The sequence below is a fragment of the Eumetopias jubatus genome, unplaced genomic scaffold, assembly GCF_037043125.1.
Source record: "Eumetopias jubatus isolate StellerSeaLion01/CBP00866 unplaced genomic scaffold, mEumJub1_p1.0 scaffold_1, whole genome shotgun sequence".
NCBI classification, from domain to species: domain Eukaryota; kingdom Metazoa; phylum Chordata; class Mammalia; order Carnivora; family Otariidae; genus Eumetopias; species Eumetopias jubatus.
The window spans coordinates 162652592-162673909 of record NW_028274807.1 but is presented as its reverse complement, the minus strand read 5'-3'; the positions used below and the strand labels follow the sequence as shown (position 1 = coordinate 162673909).

Genomic DNA, 21318 nt, shown 5'->3' with positions numbered 1-21318 from the left:
AGTTCACGACTAACACCAAGGAAATAGAAACAATTATTAGAAATTATTATCAACAACTATATGCCAATAAACTGAGCAATCTGGATGAAATGGAGGCCTTCCTGGAAACCTATAAGCTGCCAAGACTGAAACAGGAAGAAATTGACAACCTGAACAGGCTAATAACCAGTAACGAGATTGAAGCAGTGATCAAAAACCTCCAAAAAACAAGAGTCCAGGGCCTGATGGATTCCCTGGGGAATTCTCCCAACCATTCAAAGAAGAAATAATACCTATTCTACTGAAACTGTTTTAAAAAATAGAAATAGAAGGAAAACTTCCAAACTCATTCTTTGAGGCCAGGCTTACCTTAATCCCCAAACCAGGCAAAGACCCCATCAAAAAGGAGAATTTCAGACCAATATCCCTGATGAATATGGATTCCAAAATCCTCAACAAAATCCTAGCTAATAGGATCCAACAATACATTAAAAGGATCATCCACCACAACCAAGGGGGTATTTATCTCCGGGATGCAAGGGTGGTTCAACATTCGCAAATCAATCAATGTGACAGAACACATTAATAAGAGGAGGGAGAAGAACAATTTGGTCGTCTCAATTGATGCAGAAAAAGCATTTGACAAAATACAACACCCCTTTCCTGATTAAAACTCTTCAGAGTATAGGGATAGAGGGAACATTCCTCAAGTTCATTAAATCCATCTATGAAAAACCCACAGTGAATATCATCCTCAATGGGGAAAAGCTGAGAGCCTTTCCCTTAAGATCAGGAATACATCAAGGATGCCCACTCTCGCCACTATTGTTCAACATAGTACTAGAAGTCCTAGCAACAGCAATCAGACAACAAAAAGAAATAAAGGTATTCAAATTGGCAAAGAAGAAGTCAATCTCTCTCTTTTCGCAGATGACATGATACTTTATGTGGAAAACCCAAAAGACTCCACCCCAAAATTACTAGAACTCATACAGCAATTCAGTAATGTGGCAGGATGCAAAATCAATGCACAGAAATCAGTTGCTTTCTTATACACTAACAACGCAACTGTAGAAAGAGAAATTAGAGAAACAATTCCATTTACAATAGCACCAAAAACCATAAGATACCTTGGAATAAACCTAACCAAAGAGGTAAAGGATCTATACTCTAGGAACTACAGAACACTCATGAAAGAAATTGAAGAAGACACAAAAAGATGGAAAAAATTCCATGCTCATGGATCGGAAGAATAAACATTGTTAAAATGTCTATGCTACCCAGAGCAATCTATACCTTCAATGCCATCCCGATCAAAATTCCAATGACATTTTTCAAAGTGCCGGAACAAACAATCCTAAAATTTGTATGGAACCAGAAAAGACCCCGAATCGCCGAGGAAATGTTGAAAAAGAAAAACAAAGCTGGGGGCATCACGTTGCCCGATTTCAAGCTATATTACAAAGCTGTGATCACCAAGACAGCATGGTACTGGCACAAAAACAGACATATAGACCAATGGAACAGAATAGAGAACCCAGGTATGGACCCTCAACTCTATGGTCAAATAATCTTTGACAAAGCAGGAAAAAACATGCAATGGAAAAAAGATAGTCTCTTCAATAAATGGTGCTGGGAAAATTGGACAGCCACATGCAGAAGAATGAAACTCTCTAACACCATACACAAAGATAAACTCAAAATGGATGAAAGACCTCAATGTGAGACAGGAATCCATCAAAATCCTAGAGGAGAACATAGGCAGTAACCTCTTTGACATCGCCCACAGCAACTTTTTTCAAGATACATCTCCAAAAGCTAGTGAAACAAAAGCAAAAATAAACTTTTGGGACTTCATCAAGATAAAAAGCTTCTGCACAGCAAAGGAAACAGTCAACAAAACAAAGAGGCAACCCACAGAATGGGAGAAGATATTTGCAAATGACACTACAGATAAAGGGCTGGTATCCAAGATCTATAAAGAACTTCTCAAACTTAACACCCAAAAAACAAATAATCAAGTCAAAAAGTGGGCAGAAGATATGAAAAGACACTTCTCTGAAGAAGACATACAAATGGCTGACAGACACATGAAAAAATGTTCATCATCATTAGCCATCAGGGAAATTCAAATCACAACCACATTGAGATACCACCTTACGCCAGTTAGAATGGCAAAAATGGACAGGGAAAGAAACAACAAATGTTGGAGAGGTTGTGGAGAAAGGGGAACCCTCTTACACTGTCGGTGGGAATGCAAGTTGGTACAGCCACTTTGGAAAACAGTGTGGAGGTTCCTCAAAAAGTTAAAAATAGAGCTACCCTACGACCCAGCAATTGCACTCCTGGGTATTTACCCCAAACACACAGATGTAGTGAAAAGAAGGGCGACATGCACCCCAATGTTCATAGCAGCAATGTCTGCAATAGTCAAACTGTGGAAAGAGCCGAGATGCTCTTCAACAGACGAATGGATAAAGAAGATGTGGTCCATATATACAATGGAATATTACTCAGCCATCAGAAAGGATGAATACCCAACTTTTACATCAACATGGATAGGACTGGAGGAGATTATGCTAAGTGAAATAAGTCAAGCAGAGAAAGTCAATTATCATACGGTTTCACTTATTTGTGGAACATAAGGACTAGTATGGAGGACATTAGGAGAAGGAAGGGAAAAATGAAGGGGGGGAAATCGGAGGGAGAGATGAACCATGAGAGACCATGGACTCTGAGAAACAAACTGAGGGTTCTGGAGGGGAGGGGATGGGGGGATGGGTTAGCCCGGTGATGGGTATTGAGGACGGCACGTTCTGCATGGAGCACTGGGTGTTATGAACAAACAATGAATCATGGAACAGTACACCAAAACAAATTATGTAATATATGGTGATTAACATAACAATAAAAAAATTAAAAAAAAACTAATGATGTATTGTATGATGACTAACATAATAAAATTTAAAAAATTGTTTAAGATAATTTTAAAAAAAGATTTTATTTATTTATTTATTTAAGAGAGAGCCCAAGGAGGTGGGTAGAGGGAGAGAGAATCTGAAGCAGACTCCCCGCTGAGCATAGAACATGATGCAGGGCTCAACCTCATGACCCTGAGATTATGGCCTGGGCCAAAACCAAGAGTCAGATGCTTAACTGACTGAGCCACGCAAGTGCACCTGAATGTTCAGATTTCTATTTGGCATTTCTTACTCAATTGTGTTTTGTTTTATTTTGTTTTCCCCTAATTTGCTAATAGCCTCTCCCTCATCTTTCACAAAATGACCTTTCCAGATGTAGCCTATTTCAGAATTTTCTTCCATTTTATTTTCTCTGTGGTATTATGTCATTTCAAGTATCTCTGAGGGCAGCTAGTTTTCTCCACTAATGTAAAATGGGATTTTTTGGTGCCTGGTACATAGGTAAGTCAGATGCCATCTCAACATCAGCTATTCCTAAGAGCCTTATTTGAGGAAGGGTGGAATGGAATATTACTCAGTCATCAAGAAATGAAATCTTACCATTTGTAACGAGGTGTGTGGAACTAGAGGGTATTATGCTAAGCAAAATAAGTCAATCAGAGAAAGATAATTATTGTATGATTTCACTCACATGTGGAATTTAAGAAACAAAACAGAGGATCATAGGAGAAGGAGGGGAAAAATAAAATAAGACAAAACCAGAGAGGGAGACACACCATAAGAGACTCTTAACTACAGGAAACAAACTGGGGGTTGCTGGTGGGGAGGTGGGTGGGGGGGTGGGGTAACTGGGTGATGGACATTAAGGAGGGCATGTGATGTAACGAGCAGTGGGTGTTATATGCACCTGATGAATCACTAAACTCTACTTCTGAAACTAATAATACACTCTATGTTAATTAATTGAATTAAAAAATAAATAGACGGATGTGGAGGGGATAGAACAAAAAAAAAGAGAGAAAGATTAACTTTTTTTAATGCTATTAATTAATTTCTGTTTTAGAAAATAAAAAATTCCCAAAGACTTTAGAACAAGTGCCCACCTTGGATGTAACTTCTTAAATGCTATCTTATGTTGATAGCAACTAAATATAATACAAGTACTTGTCAGGTACCTGTGAAAATATTTGAGCCTTACATTCTTGATTTATAGACGACAAATCTGTGAAAATATGTGTCTGGACCCATTTTACAATGTTATGTACCTCATATTTCTAAGTCTTGAGTTAAAGTAAATACTTGCATTGTACAGGGAAAATATTCCTTGAGTAGGGCCATCACCTAGCTCTCTAGTATAAATTTTACATTTGATCCTCATGAGATATCAGTAATTACTTGAAAGAGACTGGCATGCCTGAACTTCTATGGAGAAACAGCTTTCAGGGTGGGGTGGACACCAGTCTTCTGGTTAAAACCTTTCAAGAAAATAACCCGGAATCTATTTAAATTGCTGTTATGTTTACTACCCTAGTACCATGTGCCAAAGAATAGAGAGAAAAGAAATTTGGGAATGTGTTCCTGCAAATGATTGATAACTTGATTCTGCTCACTTAAAAGTGTTTCCCCCACCTCTGGCATGAGAATGAAAAATGCCTAAGATGTGAAATTGTCTTGGGGGATTCTGAGAAAAGAGTAAAATTCCACCAGTGCCCTATGAACATAATTTATTAAAGTGATCTATTATTTTGGTAATTGTTCCTCCTCTCTCTAGGCAGGGACAGAGCTAGGGAATTATTAGAGAATTGCATCAATTCTCCTAAGTCATATGTATGAAGAACTAAATAATAATAAAAATAATAGCTAACATTTCTATGACAATCCATATGCATCAGGACTCGTCCATGTTTGGTATATTGACTTAATCTGTTTATTTTCATAATATCTTTAGGCTATAGGTATTATAGTTATCCTTGTTTTACATGCAAGATAACCAAAGCTCAGATGTGTTGAAGTGGCTGCTCAGGGTCACGCTTGTACCAAATGTCAGATCATATTAAACTCACTAAAGGGTAGGAAGCAGTACATTGAGATTACTCCACCTATTTTGAAGATGGCAATAGTGCTGGTTGAACTGATGGTGTTGTTCACATTTGTGATAAAGACTTTTTCTTGAGCTTCTCCTCAGGCATTTACTACATGCTCATTTTCCACCATAAAGATAAATAAAAATAACAAACTTTCCAGTTTTATTGACATAAAGAATGCCTTTTTCTCTGAAGTTGGAATTGGGATCACAGTCAATACCATCCTTCTTGTCTTCCACATCAACACCGTGTTTCTCGAGCACAGGCCTAAGCCAACAGACCTGATCATTGGTCACTTGGCCCTAATCCATGTAGTCATGCTACTAACCATGGGGTTCATGGCTACAGACATCTTTGGGTTCCAAAAAACTGGGGATGACATAAAATGTAAATCAGTTATCTATTTGTACAGATTGATGAGGGGCCTATTTTTTTGTACCACCTGTCTACTGAGTGTCACCCAGGCCATCACCCTGAGTCCCAGAAGCTCCTGTTTAGCAGAGTTCATACATAAATCGTCACATCAAAACAAATACTGCATTCTCTTCCTATGAGTCTTTAATATGGCCATTAGTGGTCGTTTCTTAATGTCCACTATTGTCAACCCCAATGTGACCTTAGCCCGTCTTCTATTTGTCACTGAATCCTGCTCACTTTGTCCCATGAGTTACTTCCTTAGGTACATATATTTTGCACTGGTGACATTCCAAGAAGTCTCCCTGATGGGGCTCATGGCCCTCTCAAGTGGGTACATGGTGATTCTTTTGTATCAGCTTAAAAGTCAGACCCAGCATCTTCACAGCACCGATCTTTCTCCAAAAGCCTCCTCAGAAAAAAAGGCCACCAAGACCATTCTGTGACTCATGAGTTTCTTTGTGGTCATGCACTTTTTGGACCGCATTGTCTCCTCTTCTTCAAGAATGTTGTGGAACAGTGACCCTGTGTGTCTGTGTGTCAAAATGCTTGTGGAATATTACTCAGCCATCAGAAAGGATGAATACCTACCATTTGCAAAGTGAAATAAGTCAATCAGAGAAAGACAATTGTCATATGGTTTCAGTCATATGTGGAATATAAGAAATAGTGCAGAGGACCGTAAGAGAAGGGAGGGAAAACTGAGTGGGAAGAAATCAGAGAGGGAGACAAACCATGAGAGACTCTGGACTCCAGGAAACAAACTGAGGGTTACAGAGGGAGGGGGGTGGGGTTGTGGGGTAACTGGGTGATGGGTATTAAGGAGGGCATGTGATGTGATGAGCACTGGGTGTTATACGCAGCTAATGAATTGTTGAACATGACATCAAAAACTAATGATGTATTATATGTTGACTAATTGAACGTAATAATATATATATACATATATATAAAGTTGCAGAGCATTCCAAAACCTGATTCGATAGAAATTGAAGAGCAAAGAACTAGGTCTCCAATACTGAAGATATTGACAAACGTTGAAGAAATTTAAAAAGGGACTTAACCAGATTTCCAGACCTGGGAAGACCTCCTGCACTCCCCCCACCCCTGCCAGAGTTCCCCTGCATCCCAGTCTGACCCTTTTCCTCTTTGCCTTAAAATATAAACAAGTCTTCCTGTTACCCAAAAAAACCTTCTCTTGAGCAAACAGTTCATCTAGCTATCCTACATCTCCTTTCCCTTTATCTGCCAGATTTCTTCAATATAAATTTATTTAAAAAGGGATTTAAAAACATGAGCAAAGATAAAAGGACGATAAAAGTAAAAACGAAGTAAAAGTGAGTCTCATAAAAGTAAATATACAAATTCTAGATATAAAATGAAAATTTTTAAAATTGAAATTAAAACTCATGCATGAGTTCTACTTTTGCCATGGTGGAACCTTTCACTGATTATAGTTAATATATTTGGACAAAATATTTTTTAAAAAACCATCTGAGGACACAAAAGGAAACAAAAAGTCAATTGTGGGGGGAGCCAAAAGCTGGAGATAGAGCCTACAAAGAAGATAGTTTCCCATTTCTTTTTTATAAAGCATTTTTTTCTTTCTCATGAAATGGCATGAAGAAGGTAATGGAAGTCATGTCCTTCTGACCAAAAGAAACAAGGAAAGGAGCCCTTGGGGGACAGAGGGTATGAGAGGGAAAGCCAGAGATGAGACAACCAGAGAAGGGGTTCTCCAGTTCTGTACCTGTCCCAGCAAGGGTCTCATCCTAACCCCCGAACATGTTTGGGTAACATGAGCCAACAGAGCGGAGATTTAGCCACGGGGCGCAGGAGATGAAACAGAATTTACAGACTGAAACTGACCAGGGTGTCTTCTAAAACAAAAACACCATTCTCCATAGCAGGTCTGAGAGCACAGGAGAATATTCAGAAAGTCCAAGACACAATGCAAAATTACCCGCCATGCAAAGAATAAGGAATATGTGAGCAACTCTAAGGGATAGATACATTCAACAGAGGCCAAACCCATTGTTCACACAGATGTTGAAATTACTGGAGACTTTCAGGAAGCTTTTATGACTATGCTCTATAAAGTAAAGGAAAATAACTGAAAAGGAACAGAAGATAGGATTCTCAGTAGAGAAAACGAAATTACAAAAATAGGCAAATGGAAATTTTAGAACTAGAAAATACTATATACCTGAAATAAGACCTCTCTCCCCACTTAATCGCAGAATGGAGATGATAGGAGACAGTCAGCATACTTGACAGCACATTGACTGAGGAATATGAGAAATGAGAGTGAGTAACATGGACAGAGCTTCAGTGACCTGTCACACAATATCAAAAGGTCTAAAATACATGTAATTGGTTATCATGATAAGAGAGGGGAAAGGGATGGGGGAAATAATTTTTTAAAATAATGATCATAAAACTACCCAATTGTGATTTAAATACACGGAATTTTAGCAAACAGAAGCAGGAAAAATTCAAAGAAAACCATGCCTAGACAGATCATAATAAAACTGCTGAAACCTGAATATAAAAGCATCTTGAAAGAAGCTAGAGATGAAATGTACATTCCATATTGGGAAACAATGATTTGAATGACAATGGATTTCTCGTCAGAAAGAACAGATGTCAAAAAAACAGTGGAAAAAATATCTTTAAGTAATACAAGAGAAAAAAAAAAGACCCCCCCAAAAAACACCTCCCAAACCTGTTCTATATCCAGAAAAAAATATCCTTCAGGAATAAGGGTAAAAGGAATTAATCCTCAATTAAAGTAAAACTCAAAGAATTATTTGCCAGCCAATGTGCTCAATGAGAAATGCTGAAGTAGTTCCTCCTGAAGGGAAGTGATCCAGAGGGAAAGTTGGTACGTCAGAAATTAAAGGAGAGCCCAGAAATGGCAAATAGCTGGGTAAGTGAGAAATATTACTTTTTATTTCTTCCTAGATTTTCATTAAAATGCACAGGACTGTTTAAAGCAAAACTTATAACACGAATTAGTGGCGGTTTCACTATGTGTATGTGTAACACATAAGGCAGCAATGGTGTCATGATGAAGTTAGATGGTGTTAAAATTTTGAGGATTTACATAAAATGGTACTGTATTAATTCTAAGTAGATTGTGAGAAGTTAGATATGTATGTTATAATCCTCAGGGCAGCAACACATATTGCCAAAATGCCACATGATAAATTAAATTAGAATATTAACATTATTAAGATAATTCAAAAGAAAGCAGCTGGAGAGGAGAAGAATAAAAATCAGAAGAGACAAATAGAAAATACATAAGGAAATGACAGATCTTAATCCAACTGTATCAATAATTATACAAAATGTTAATAATCTCAACAATCCAAATAAAGGCAAAGATTGAGAGTGATTTAAGAAAAACAAGTCCCTATTGTATGTTTTCTAAAATAGGAATACTTTAAATAGGTAGTGAGAGGTACACCACATAAAAAGTAAGCAGAGGATGTCTCAGGTGGCTGTTCTAATGTCAGATAAAATACATATAGGAATTGTTTACCTTTTTAAAAATGGGTATAAAATACGTAACACATAAATTGTAACATCTTAACCATGGTTAAGTACGTGGCTCAGTGGCATTAGCACATTGACACTGTTGGGTAACCATCCCCACCGTCCATCTCCAGAACTGTCTTCATCTTGTGTAGGTGAAACTCTGTCTCCATGAAACATAACTCCCCACTGTCCCTCCGCCCAGCCCCTGGCGACCACCAGCCTACTTTCCATCTCTAAATCTGCCAACTCCAGGGACCTCAAATAAGTAGAATCATTCAGTATTTGTCCTTTTGTGACTGGCTTATTTCACTGAGCACCATGTCCTCGAGGTTCGTCCAAGTTGTAGCCTGTGTCACGGTTTCCTTCTGACCCTCAGAGTCCCCTTCCCATGTTTCCTCTGGCTAGAACGACGTGGTTTCTATTAGTACTTCATGAGAGAAAAGAAATGGGGAACTCACCCTCAAGCAGGATGCATCTCCCAAGTTTTGGCTCACTCCATAACTGGCCTGCTTTCCTTCACTTTTGAGAGTTCTCGGATAGATTTTAGCTGTAATTAGCAAGAGCAACAGGTTTCACCAGAGTAGAACGGGAAATTTTCCACTAGATTTCAACTTAAAATGTTTTCACTTTATTTTTGTAGTTTTCATATGGATCTGATGGTAATAGAAGTTTTCCTTCATATTAGTTTGGACTGCAAATTTTACAAATGTGTGTGATTCAGAATATACATTCTCTAGTTATTCCTCAAGAACAAGAAGGAAGCAAATAATCATTCATAAAATAGTTCCAAGAGTAAGATCAGCTATGTATGAGTGAAAAAAATCTATTTTCAGAACATTCATAAACCTAATTTCTGTTGAAATTAAGAATTCTGATGTTGTAATAACCAACAGTGCAGATATTATAATAACCACGTATGTCAGTCATATAAGCCTGAAAATATTAAAGACATGAATATAAGACTTACGCCATGAGCAAAGATAAAAAACACTTGAAAAAGAAACCAGATATATATGCATGAGGGTGAGTTTCCCATTTCTCGGCTGTCATGGATTTTTTTCTCCTGAGTTGGCCTGGCAGTAGTAATAGAAACCATATCCCTCTGGCTAGTGGATACAGGAAAAGAGCCTTTGAGGGCCAGAGAGTGTGGGAGGGAATTCCAGAGGAGAGAAAAGGGGTCCTAATTCTGTGTGGATCTCTGCAGGTGTCCCAGCCTAATTCCTGAGCACATATGGCACACATATAAAACAATAGAGCTACTTGATCTAATACACAGAATCTCAACTAGTCGTATAGGCTGACTGACCCAGACCAGGTCGATTGCCTTCTACAGCAAAGCAACATCTCAAGAGGCATATACCAGGACTGAGAGCACAACATAACATTCACAATGTCTAAATATAATACAAAATGACTCAGTATACAAAGTATCAGGAAAATGTGACCAATTCTAAGGGAGGAACACAATCAACAGACGCCAACCTTATATTCTACGATGTTGAAAATACATTGCTAGGTAGTCACTCGGTTTGTGGTCATTTGTTATGGCAACCCTAGAAACCTACCAGGGTTTTCTTCTGATGTGTAATAAAGTGTGACTCACTGAGGAGCGCTTTACCACATTCATTGCATTTATAAGGATTATCATCTCTGCAGAATTTTGGTGGCTAAGGAGCTTTAACTCCTGGCACTCTAGCTTCTCGCTTTCCTTGAAATCAGAGGAATTCTTTACAGTATGACTTGTCTGCTCCCTTCCCTAGTGACGGCCTTCCTACATTTATTACACTTATGGGAATCTCTCCACTATTAATCCCGTGAGAGCTTATGAGGTTTGTTATGACTGAAGGTTTTCCCATACTGATTACATTTTAAAAGTTTTACTCCTGCCTGGGTTGTGCTATTACAGAATAATTTCCCACAATCGTTATGTTCATAAGAATTCATGCTAGCAGCTTCTCTTGTTTTTGTCTACACTACATTTGAAATGCCCTCAAATAATGATGGGGTATTTTTCTTAGAGGAATAAGCTCTGAGCTCAGATGAAATTGGTTTTTCACTTTTACCATATTCCTGTCCTTCCTCCACAGTCAATGCTTTATTGTAAATGAACACAACTGGCTTGAACTTTCCTTTTCCATAAATTGTATAGATAACTATTCTTTGTGAATATTTTTATAATCTACTTAGGCATATTCTTGGTCAGAAGTGTCCTGTTGTGTGTCTGAGACTCTGGTTTCAGGTCTACTCTTCAAGAACTAAAAAGAGCTCAAGTGCAAATGGTCCCCGCCCTATCCGAAAAAGTCCCCGTCGTAAGCCAGTTGGTACCAAAATGGACAATGTGGGGAAGACGACATGGGAATTATTTCAGATATAATCTTATATAATGCAGAAAATCCATAAGGCACACACAAGAAGTAAGCAGAGGAGAATGAAAGATAAAGCGCACAGACTGGAGAGTTACTAGAAACTGAAGAGCTTAGAGAGATGTCAGGGAGAATAACAGAGTAAGGACTTCCAATACCCTGCTTCCCAAAAGCAATGAGGACACTGGAAAAAAATAGTCAAAACCAACCCTTTCAGGGGCGCCTGGGTGGCTCAGTCAGTTGAGTGGCTGCCTTCGGCTCAGGTCATGATCCCTGGGTCCTGGGATGGAGCCCCGCGTCGTGCTCCCTGCTCGGCGGGAAGCCTGCTTCTCCCTCTCCCTCTGCCTGCCTCTCTGCCTACTTGTGCTCTCTCTCTCTCTGTCAAATAAATAAATAAAATCTTAAAAAAAAAACAACAACCCTTTCAGACTCTTGAAATTAACCAAAGATTTGTAGTAAGAGAGCATTTATTCAAGAAATGTGGCTGAATGTGGGTAAGCCCAGCAAGTTCTGTGGCATTGAAATTGCTCTATCCGTCTCCTCTCTTTCCTGGTTCGTGGGTATCTTTGAAAATGTCCGTGGGTATCTCTGAAAATCAGGAGCCAGCAGTCATGGTGAAAATCTACAGCCCAGCAGCCAATGGAGGAGAAAGAACTGGGTTGGAGCCCTCCAAGAGAACTGTCACTATTTTACCTGTCTGGAAATTCCAGAGATAACCCCACTCAAAGGCCTTCTCTTCATTTGCCCTTACTCGGAATTACCCACCGTGAAAAGCCTTGTCAACAGGCCATCTGTCAAAAACTATCAGTAGCAGTTGAGCTCCCTGAGGTGGTGATAATAGGTGGGGTAAAAATCAAGTTAACCAAAAGCTTTTAGAAAGTAAAATCTGGAGAACAAGCTGTCAGTGGGGGGGGGGGGGGGGCGGCAGGGGCGGGGGCGGGGGGAGAGAGCTCTGAATTCCAGGGAGTCTAAAAACCACAAGCACACATAGGGTATTGTGCACACTCAGGGCTTCAGGTATGCTAGGAAAGACGTGACAAGGCCCTGAGCTCTCCCCTGGGACTGATCATGATGCTTTGTGCAAGCAGGAAGCCAAGGCTAAGACAGGGTTATTTAGTGCCCTGTAGTGTCAAAGTCATGCCCCTCAGTCCCAAGATGAGCAATGTTAACACCCTGGGCAGGTATCCTTTTATCTCATTTTCCTCAATCAGAGAAATATTACCTATGGTTGTGACCTCTACTACCTCCACTCCCATTCTCCCATCAGCTCACCCAACTGGCTTCTGTTTGTACCACCTGACAGACACCAAGAGCATCAGTAACCCCCATGTGCCAAATCTAATCATCCCCTCTGGGTCTCTCTGTTCAGTCTCAGTGGGTTTTCAGCACAGGGTGGCTTCACCTTTGTTGAAATTAGCTCTTCTCTGAAATCCACGTCATTGCATTTATCTGCTTTGCCATCTGCCTGACTGTACACCCTTTCCTATGTCTCCTTCAGTTGTTTCTCTTCTCTCTAAATGTTAGTGGGTCCAGGACTCAGGGTGAGGTCTGTATACTTCTGTCTGCACCCTCAGTGCCATGGTATTAAATATGATCCAATTCCCATGACTTCCTGTCTCCCTCCTACCTAGAGTGCTCTCCACAAGGATATCTAATATATCTCATACTTAACAATGCAAACGCAGAAGTCCCCCCTGTCCCCTGTCCTGCCCTGGGGAAAAAAACTGTCCCTATTTTTCCTGCCCCAAGTCTCTTTTCCTCTCTGTCCAGTAGTATCAGGCAACATGAACCCTCTCGGTGGCTGTCATGAGCATACCATGAAGGCGCACACACGAGGTGTATCTTCCCACAACATCAGCTTTATTGAGTCACAAAGCAAGGTTAACATCATTATAAAGCAGGTTCAGGATTCCAAACTCAATGACATTTCACCCCATAATTAACTTGGCTTCTTACATGACACACAAAGCAGAACATAAGACAATCCACACAACAAACAAGATAACACGGAGGGCAGGAAGTGAACGAAGCGAACGCCAGGTCAGTCTGTGGACACGCAGTGGAGATAAGGCCTCGGTCTGGTCCGGATCAGCTCTCGGCACTTGCTGCTTCTGATGTTCAGTGAAGGATCTCAGTTCTGTGTGGAGATCAGTCAGGCAGAGAGCCTTCAGCCGCAGCTATCTTTTTGAAGTGGTCAGACAGAGGGGTCCATGTCTGAGGAGTCTGACGGTTTGCTGCAAAAATCCTCCCATTTTAAAGAGATTTAATCAGTCTCGGGCCCCTGCAGACCTCTTCCGCTTGCGGTCAGTCCCTGGGGTGTCGTCAGCTGGCGCTGCTCTCGGCAGTATCTGGTAGCTGCAGTCCACTTAGCTGCTCGTGTCATTGCTTGATGCAGGCCCCTGCGTGACATGAGTGACTCCATCTTGCTTTCTATGGTTGCCCAAGCCAAAAGCTCAGGAATCAGCTTTAGTTTTCTTTTCTCCCGTATCCATCACACCTATCCCATCAGCAAACCCTGCCTTCTCTAGAGCCAAAATAATATATACCCCAAATCCAACCACTTTTATTCTATCACCTAGTCACATGGTGTGATATAATACAAAATATGTTCTATTGATACCCATCTCTGTGGTGGCAAGATCTGCTAGGTGCTCACAAATCCTCTTCAAACAAGATTCATTTCCCAGTCTCCTTGCAGTTACTTCAGACCAGATGACTGAGTTCGTGCTGCTGGAATATGGAAACAAGTAGCATATGTTGCCTCAAGCCTAAAATGTCCCCCTCAATCGGCCTCTCAGAGGCTAGAAGCAGGGGTCGAGGAGTTGGCAGTCACAAGTCATTCCACCCCAAACCCCAAAACACCTTCTGGGGTTGCCTCCCAGAGTTGCCTCTCAACCACATCACACTATGCAGTATGAGAAATAAACTTTTCTATAGTAAGCAACTGAGATTTGGGAGCTTATTTTTGGCACTGCAGCCAGCATGTACCCTAAAGGACACATACAAAAAGCACATGTAGAGATGGACCCACTTGGACCAGTAGATATCTCTGTGACAGTGCTTGAACTGGGTGCATCAGACAAGGAGAACCTCTGCCTAATTTACAATGTTTTTATTTTCATAAGGATAATGAATATATAGATTTTAGGTGTGGGTAACAAATTTAAAAGACAATCCCCGCATTCCCCTCCTTCTGCTCCTGGAAAACTCTATCCCCTAACTGTCCTTTCCTAGCTCACCTCCATGGTTCCCTGGGCTCCATGGCCCTGGCTCAGGGCTAGGGAAGAAAAGGAACTATGAGACACAGTCGGTGAATCAGTCAACAGACACTTACTGGCACCAATTCCCCTGGGCCCTGTGCTGCTGCAAACTGGGCACTAGGAGATAAATGAGTCATGTTCCTCGATCCTGGGAAGCTCCCACAGTCTGGCAATTTCTCCTCAGAGTGACCACTCCGTGTCACGTTAACCAGCTCACAGGCTAAAGATGGGACTTGTCCAGGATACAAGGGAGCCCACTCTCTGGGTCTGTCTCTTCATCATTGTCCAAAGCTAGGAGAGAGGCGGAACAGAAGAGATCACCGCATCAGGGCTAGGATAGTGGTGTGTGCTCAGATCAAGGGGAAAGGCCACAAAGGTAGAAGTGATCAAATCAGGAGCACCTAAAGAAGACCTGTCTAAGGTGGGTCTTCATGGCTGAGCAGGGGCTCAATGAGACAGCAAGAGTAAGGGAAGGAGCATGCAAGGCTGCGTGAAATGATCCTTTACTTTCAAGGCACTGATGGCCTCAGTTTGGTAGAAACACAGGGGGTGTGCGTGGGAGAGGCACTCTGGGCAGACGCCCCCATATGAATTTGGACTTCACCCACAGGGCTGCCCCAACCATTGTATAGACTGTGTCCTTGGGTGCCTGGCTACAAGGGCAAATAGGGCTGAATTCCAATCAAGCTCAACCCACCAAGCCATGCACCCTGGCACAGGTTTGGGTCTGCCAGGAGAAAGCAAAGCGATGCCTTTTTCTCACCTTCCCAAATGTGCTGTGTAGTCTAACAGCAGCCTGGTTTATCCTGCCCCCAACACCACAGTTCTCAAAACCTTTGAAAAGGTTTGTAGGATCTTACTGAATTTTCACAACTCTCTGGAATAGGGATTATAAGCACAATTTCATAGATGAAGAAATGAGGCTGAGAGGTGGAGAAAGACAAAACTCTCCAAGAGGCAGTTCTCAACTTCCAGGGATCCCCCCCGGGCCAAAAGATCTTGGGACAAACCAATGAGACTCTTGGCCATTTGCCCTCTGCAAAACACAGGCTTGATGAATACAACTAAGATTTCTTATATGCATTATATAACATGACCAGAAATAGAAATATGAACAAGGCAAGGCGAAATCATAGCTCTTGAAATCACCCTAATATTTCCTTCCACTTTATTGGACTGTCTTTGGTGCAAATTCTTCTATAAAAGGATGGCATATCCCCTCGTGACCTGGCAACAGAGACCAGGTCATGACCACTTTTTGATGAAAATCCATTTTGTGGCCCCTCCTAAGATGGCGGTGGGGGGGGGGAGCTACAATTTCACACATTTGAAATGTTAGAAAGTTCACTGAGAAACCAGTGCAAGTAATACTCCCTGATTTTTACCTAATACTACTTGGGTGGAAAATAAATGAGATTTTGGGGGAAAAGTCCTGCTGATTGAATTCTGTTTCCTGGCTTATGAAAAACAGAACCTGACAAAAAGAAGAGGATGTCCCCCTAACCCTGGCCAAGGTCCCTGAAGCATCCAGGCAACAAAGGTTGGAGGAAGAAGCTGCGTGTGAATTCAGACCCTGAACTAGCTTCTGAGTGCAACTATGTGGTTTGCTATCCAAGAATGGATGATAGTATTGAAACACTGGGTAGGTAAGTTTCATTACTCCCATCCCTGTGTATATCTGGAACATTAATTAGATACATAAAATTCATCAAGAGTTGTACTAAAAATACGTAAGCTGTTTATAAAACAAGTTGTTAAGGGGCTTTCTAAAAGTTCCAACAACCAAGCCAGTTTACAGGTAGCCAGTACTCAGTGGCTACTAGAGAAAGCTTTGAGTACAGTTTCGGCGCCATCTCGTGTCTAGTATTGAGATCAGCACGTCCAAACAAGGAAACAAATACATAGAGCAGAGGTATGAAGGAGTTGATCTACTCTGGGAGGGGTGAGTAGCCAGGTGTTCCTGAAAATTTAGAGAGGGAAGGGAGATGCAACTGGAGGAGTAGGCTGGGGTCAGCTCCTGAAGGAAGGCTTTATCTCATGGGCACTGAAGGGGGGTGAGCACCTCAGTGATGTCATCAGATGTGTGTTTTAGAACAATTCAGCTGTAGGCATATAGGCATGGGCTTCAGGTGCTTATGGGGTCAGCACGTGCAAGACTATGCTTACTGTCTCAATTCTTGGGCCAGATCATAGGAAGAACGGCCTTCTACCAGAATATAAGCAGGGATTATTGGCTGATTTGTTCACATTTCTATCCACACTGCCGGGTACATGATAGTTTTTATCAAAAAATAAAAGGGGCATATTTTACAATATAAAGATGACATGATAATACTGTCAAAATGCAGATCCCCTACCCCATCCATCCCTAAAGCACCTTTTTAGTGAATAAGGGATACACTCTGACTTCACACCAGCCCAATGGGCAGACATCACTCTCCTGACCTTACAGATGAAAACAAGGAGGCTCAGTGAGGTGGCCCTGCTAAGGGGCAAGGATCTCTCCCCATCTGTGACTCTTTCACTACTCAGACCCTAGAAAGCTCCTTGCTGCCTGTTTCATGTACTTTGGGACCAGGCAAGGCTTAGCTGTGTGTCAGCGGTGTCACACACGGACCCGCTGGACTGCCAGGTTACAGCATCTACCGCACGCCAGGGAAATGTTCTCTGAACAGCGTGAGGGACATTTACAGCTCCAGAAAAACAGTCTTTCAAGTGACCTTCCCCAGGACGAACCCCAACGACAGAGGCAAAATTCAGTCCCACTAGAAAATATGAAAAGTCTGTATCATCCCCTGAAGGGGAGGGCTTAAGAGAGGCTGCACACACCAGCGTCTTCTGCCTCCTTCCATTTGCTCTAGTTTTACAAATGGGGAACCTGAGGCCACCAAAGGAAGAGAGTCTCTCTGAAAGTTACTTCGCAGGCTCAAGAGACCGGAGCGCGCGGCTTACCCGCTGGTCCTAGAAAAGAGGGGTCCAGAGGCGATGCGCCACAGGACTTCCGGAGCAGCCTCACCTCTGCACACCCCCAGCGCCTCCACCAGCCGCGACCCACTGCGCCTCGGTCCTGTCACCCACCTGCTCGGCTCCCGGGCATCCGCTCTGCCCCGCCCCTCGCTCCGCCTGGCCCCGCTCCGCTCCACCTGACCCGCTCCGTCCGCCAGCTTGGCTCCGCTCAGTCCAGTTCGGCCCACTCAGCCCTACCCGGCCCCAGCCGGCCCCAGCCGGCCCCACTCGGCCCACGTGCTTGGCCTCTTTCAGCCAGGAGAACGCAGTATCTTCTCACCTCTGCCCCATCCGGCCCCAGGGCCACATGCTGGGCACAGCCGGGCTCCACCGCGCGTACCTCCTCGTCCCCTTCTTCAGTAACACGCAAAGCCCCCCGTACACCTGCCAGCTCCTCTCCTACCAGGCATTCTGGGGGAGCTAGTCCAACACGACCCCGCAGGGGTGTCCCAGGATTTCCGTCATTGCGGAGGCTGGGCGGACTGAGGGACAGTCCTGGGTTCTGGCATTTGGTAGACCTGGTGTGGCGTCCAGGTCCTCCACATCGCCACTGGAGGACCTTGGGGGGCACTTCTCCCTTCGGAGTCTCAGTTTCTATTTGCAGAATGGAGCTGTGGATAATTCCGCTTTCCTGGGGCTAGTGGGAGGACCAGGGAGCCCGTGAGCACGTGTTGAGCGCCATTTGTGTGCGGAGCGAGTGTGGACGCAGAAAAGATCCTGGCGCAGCATCCTCCAGGAGCACACAAGACTAAACAGGGTGTGTTTTAGAAGACCAGGCCCTCTGCTTTGCTCTAGCTGTGTGGCTTTGAGCACGTCACCTAGACGCACTGAACCCTAAGTTTCCGCTCCCTAAGGCAGGCAATAGCTCCTTTCGCAAGCAACAACCATCTGCGCTTGCCCTCCCCCTCCAGCCCAAGACGTCTCAGAATGAGGCTGCCCAGGTGTCAGTCCCATTCTCCGTTGTTCAGAAGGTTGGGTTGGGTCAAGGATAGCCTCTCGTAACAACCCTCGTGTAACTAAGATTCATTCCAGAAACATTAAATAGCTTGAACTCAGAGATGGGGAGAGAGGGCAACGGTTGGGTACTTGAGTTGCAGGCTGCAGAAACGGAATTTATTAATTTAAATAAAAATAATTGTTGGAAGGATACCAGGGAGATAGTGGAATAAGGGAAGGCTGAAGACAAGGGTCAGTAAAGCAGGAAGGAGCCGGGCTGTCCCAGGTGGTTTTGTGCCCCAAACTTCTGAACAATCTTGGACACTACTGCTATATGAAGGCACCACAACCCTTTCTGCTGTCTGACTGGACTCTCACTGCTAATGGGGCATAGGTGTCCAGGCGTTCTTCACATTGACCTGAGCAGGTTTTGAAGGATGAATAGAAAGTTGCCAAAGGAAAAGGGAAGGGGACCTTCCGAGTAGGAGCTCCATGTCCGGGGCATGTCCAGCATAGGGCAGGAATCTTGGGGCAACTCAGAATTCCGCTTGCCACACTGTGCCAGTCATCTTACTCAATGCTCACAAAAACCCTACAAAAATAGGTATTACTAATTTTTTGGAAAATTTTCTTATAAAAATGTTAAATGCTTTTATAAAGGATTCAAGCTATAGAGCAAAATGGTACAAAAATGAGGGGGGTAGGCTTCACACATAGTCTAGTAACCCAGAATCCAGGGTTAATATTAGGCCACATCATTCCAGATATCTTTCTAGGTATATCTATTGCTGGAGGCAGGAAGGAGAGAAGGAAGGAGGAAGCTTGGGTGGAAGGAAGGTGGGGAGGGTAGAAGGAAGGGAGGAAAAGAAAGAACTATAAATTGGGATGACACTCAGCATGCTAATTTTTGTTTATTTCCATTTGGAATGTTTATTTTAATAATTACACAAATATAAGTTTAAGTCCTGAATTTTCATTTAACACTGTATCATGAAAAATTTCCAAGACTTTAAATATGCTTTGGAAGCAGCATTATAATGGCTGTACAATATTCTATCAAATTCATGAATTATAAATAATAATTTATTTTACTATTTATCTATAGTTGGACATTTTAATTATTGCTAATTTTCACTATTATAAATAACTATTTATTATATTATATTATAATTTCACTATTATAAATAACACTGCAGTAAACATCTTTGTATATATGTCTGTGAACCTATCTCCGATTATTTCTTTAGAAGTAGCATTACTGATTTAAAGACTATGAATATTTTTGAAATAATTCTCAGTTTGCTTTCCTAAAGTTAGTATTAATTTATAACCTCACAAATAGTGCATGAGTACCTGTTTTAGTGAGTACTGAGAATTAACATTTAAAGTATATTTTGTCAATTGTACAGATTAGAAATAGTATTTTATTGTGGCTCTATTGCATATTTCTCTAGCAATGAGTTTGGTAATTTTTTATATATTTTTGTAATTAATGTTTTTCAATCCATAATTGTCTATTCATGTTCTTCTTTATTAGAGTCATAGTGATTTTTAGAGCCTCTTATTATGTCTTAAGGATAGCTACCTCTTGTCAAAATTATTTTTACCCAACTAAATATTTACTTTTATATTGTTTATAGCTTTGTGCTTGTTTTTTATGATGTACAGAAATTTTAACTTTATTACATCATTTTTTCCTTTGTGATCTCTTTCATTGCCTTTGTCTTAGAAAATTCCTTTTTACCTTCATACCAGTTAAAAAGACACATCTGTTTTCATCTAGTATTTTAGAGTTCCATTACTTACACTAAAATCTTTAATAAACCCTTTAGTATGTTGTAAGTTCATTGCTTAGTTATGCTTCGATAGGTACATTTCCAAAAGTCTTTGCTGAATGAATCATCCATCTCGCTTGCATTTGTTTATGATGTTTCTTCACAATACACCTGTTTCTTAGTCTGTGTGATAAATTTTAAAAATAAAATATGGAGCTGATTTATACTGAAATTTAATGAAAGAAAAAGAATCTAATTGAAATAAGAACAGTTGCTAACTTTACTCATTGTTTTGTTACTGTTATCGGATATTATTTCCTACAAGACTCCCTAAGATTATAAAGAACATTAAGAAGTTGGGGGTCATGTGTTTGTTTAAATTAAGTGTTTCACACTCAGCTCTATTTTTCCCTGCTGTGAAGAATGAGAAAAGTTAAGTCCCTCACACTCTCTTCCCTGCCCACGCCCAACATTCGGCTGCTGGGCTATTGTTTTTATAATGCCAAGGTCTGTGATAATCACATTTACTCTGCCACCTCCCTTCCCTTGGATGTTTAGACCTAGTTCTGGGTTTATTTGGAAGCATTGCTTACTTCTGGTCCTGTTACTCTGCCTTTTCCCTCTCCGAGTTCCCTGTCTAAATTTATCTCTTGGTTGGCATAGTCCCACTTATAAATGTGAAATCAGGCTTGTTCAAAGACACTTTGCCCATGGCCAATCAGTGCAGGAGTCGAAGATTCTCATCTACATTCACCAGACTCCAGAGACAGTGCTCAGGAGAGCAATGGGAGCCACGAGCTTTTAGTCTTGGGGTGAAGGAGTACGGGTACTCTCTCTTCTGGAACCTTCTAGGGAGGCCAGAGGAGCCTGGATAGGATCGCAGCTAACTCTGATCCGGGGGGTTAGATTCGGGGCTGGGCAGGCTTTCTGTGGTGCTTCCGAGAGGGCTGAGGAAGGAATTAATGACACAGGTTGCTGGTCCTCTTGGCATAGATTTATCTGGAGTCTGACGACTATGGACAGAAAGTAGAACAATGAGT

The 21318-nt window shown here is 41.8% G+C and overlaps 1 protein-coding gene across 1 annotated transcript in view; it reads left to right on the top strand.

Annotated features, from left to right (window-relative positions):
* LOC114207626 (vomeronasal type-1 receptor 48-like) overlaps window positions 1-6003 on the top strand; it is a 50846-nt gene extending 44843 nt beyond the window's left edge. The window contains 1 exon segment of the mRNA XM_088023224.1: window positions 5086-6003. Coding sequence (XP_087879350.1) covers window positions 5086-6003 — 918 coding nt within the window.
* The last annotated feature ends 15315 nt before the right edge of the window (window positions 6004-21318 follow it).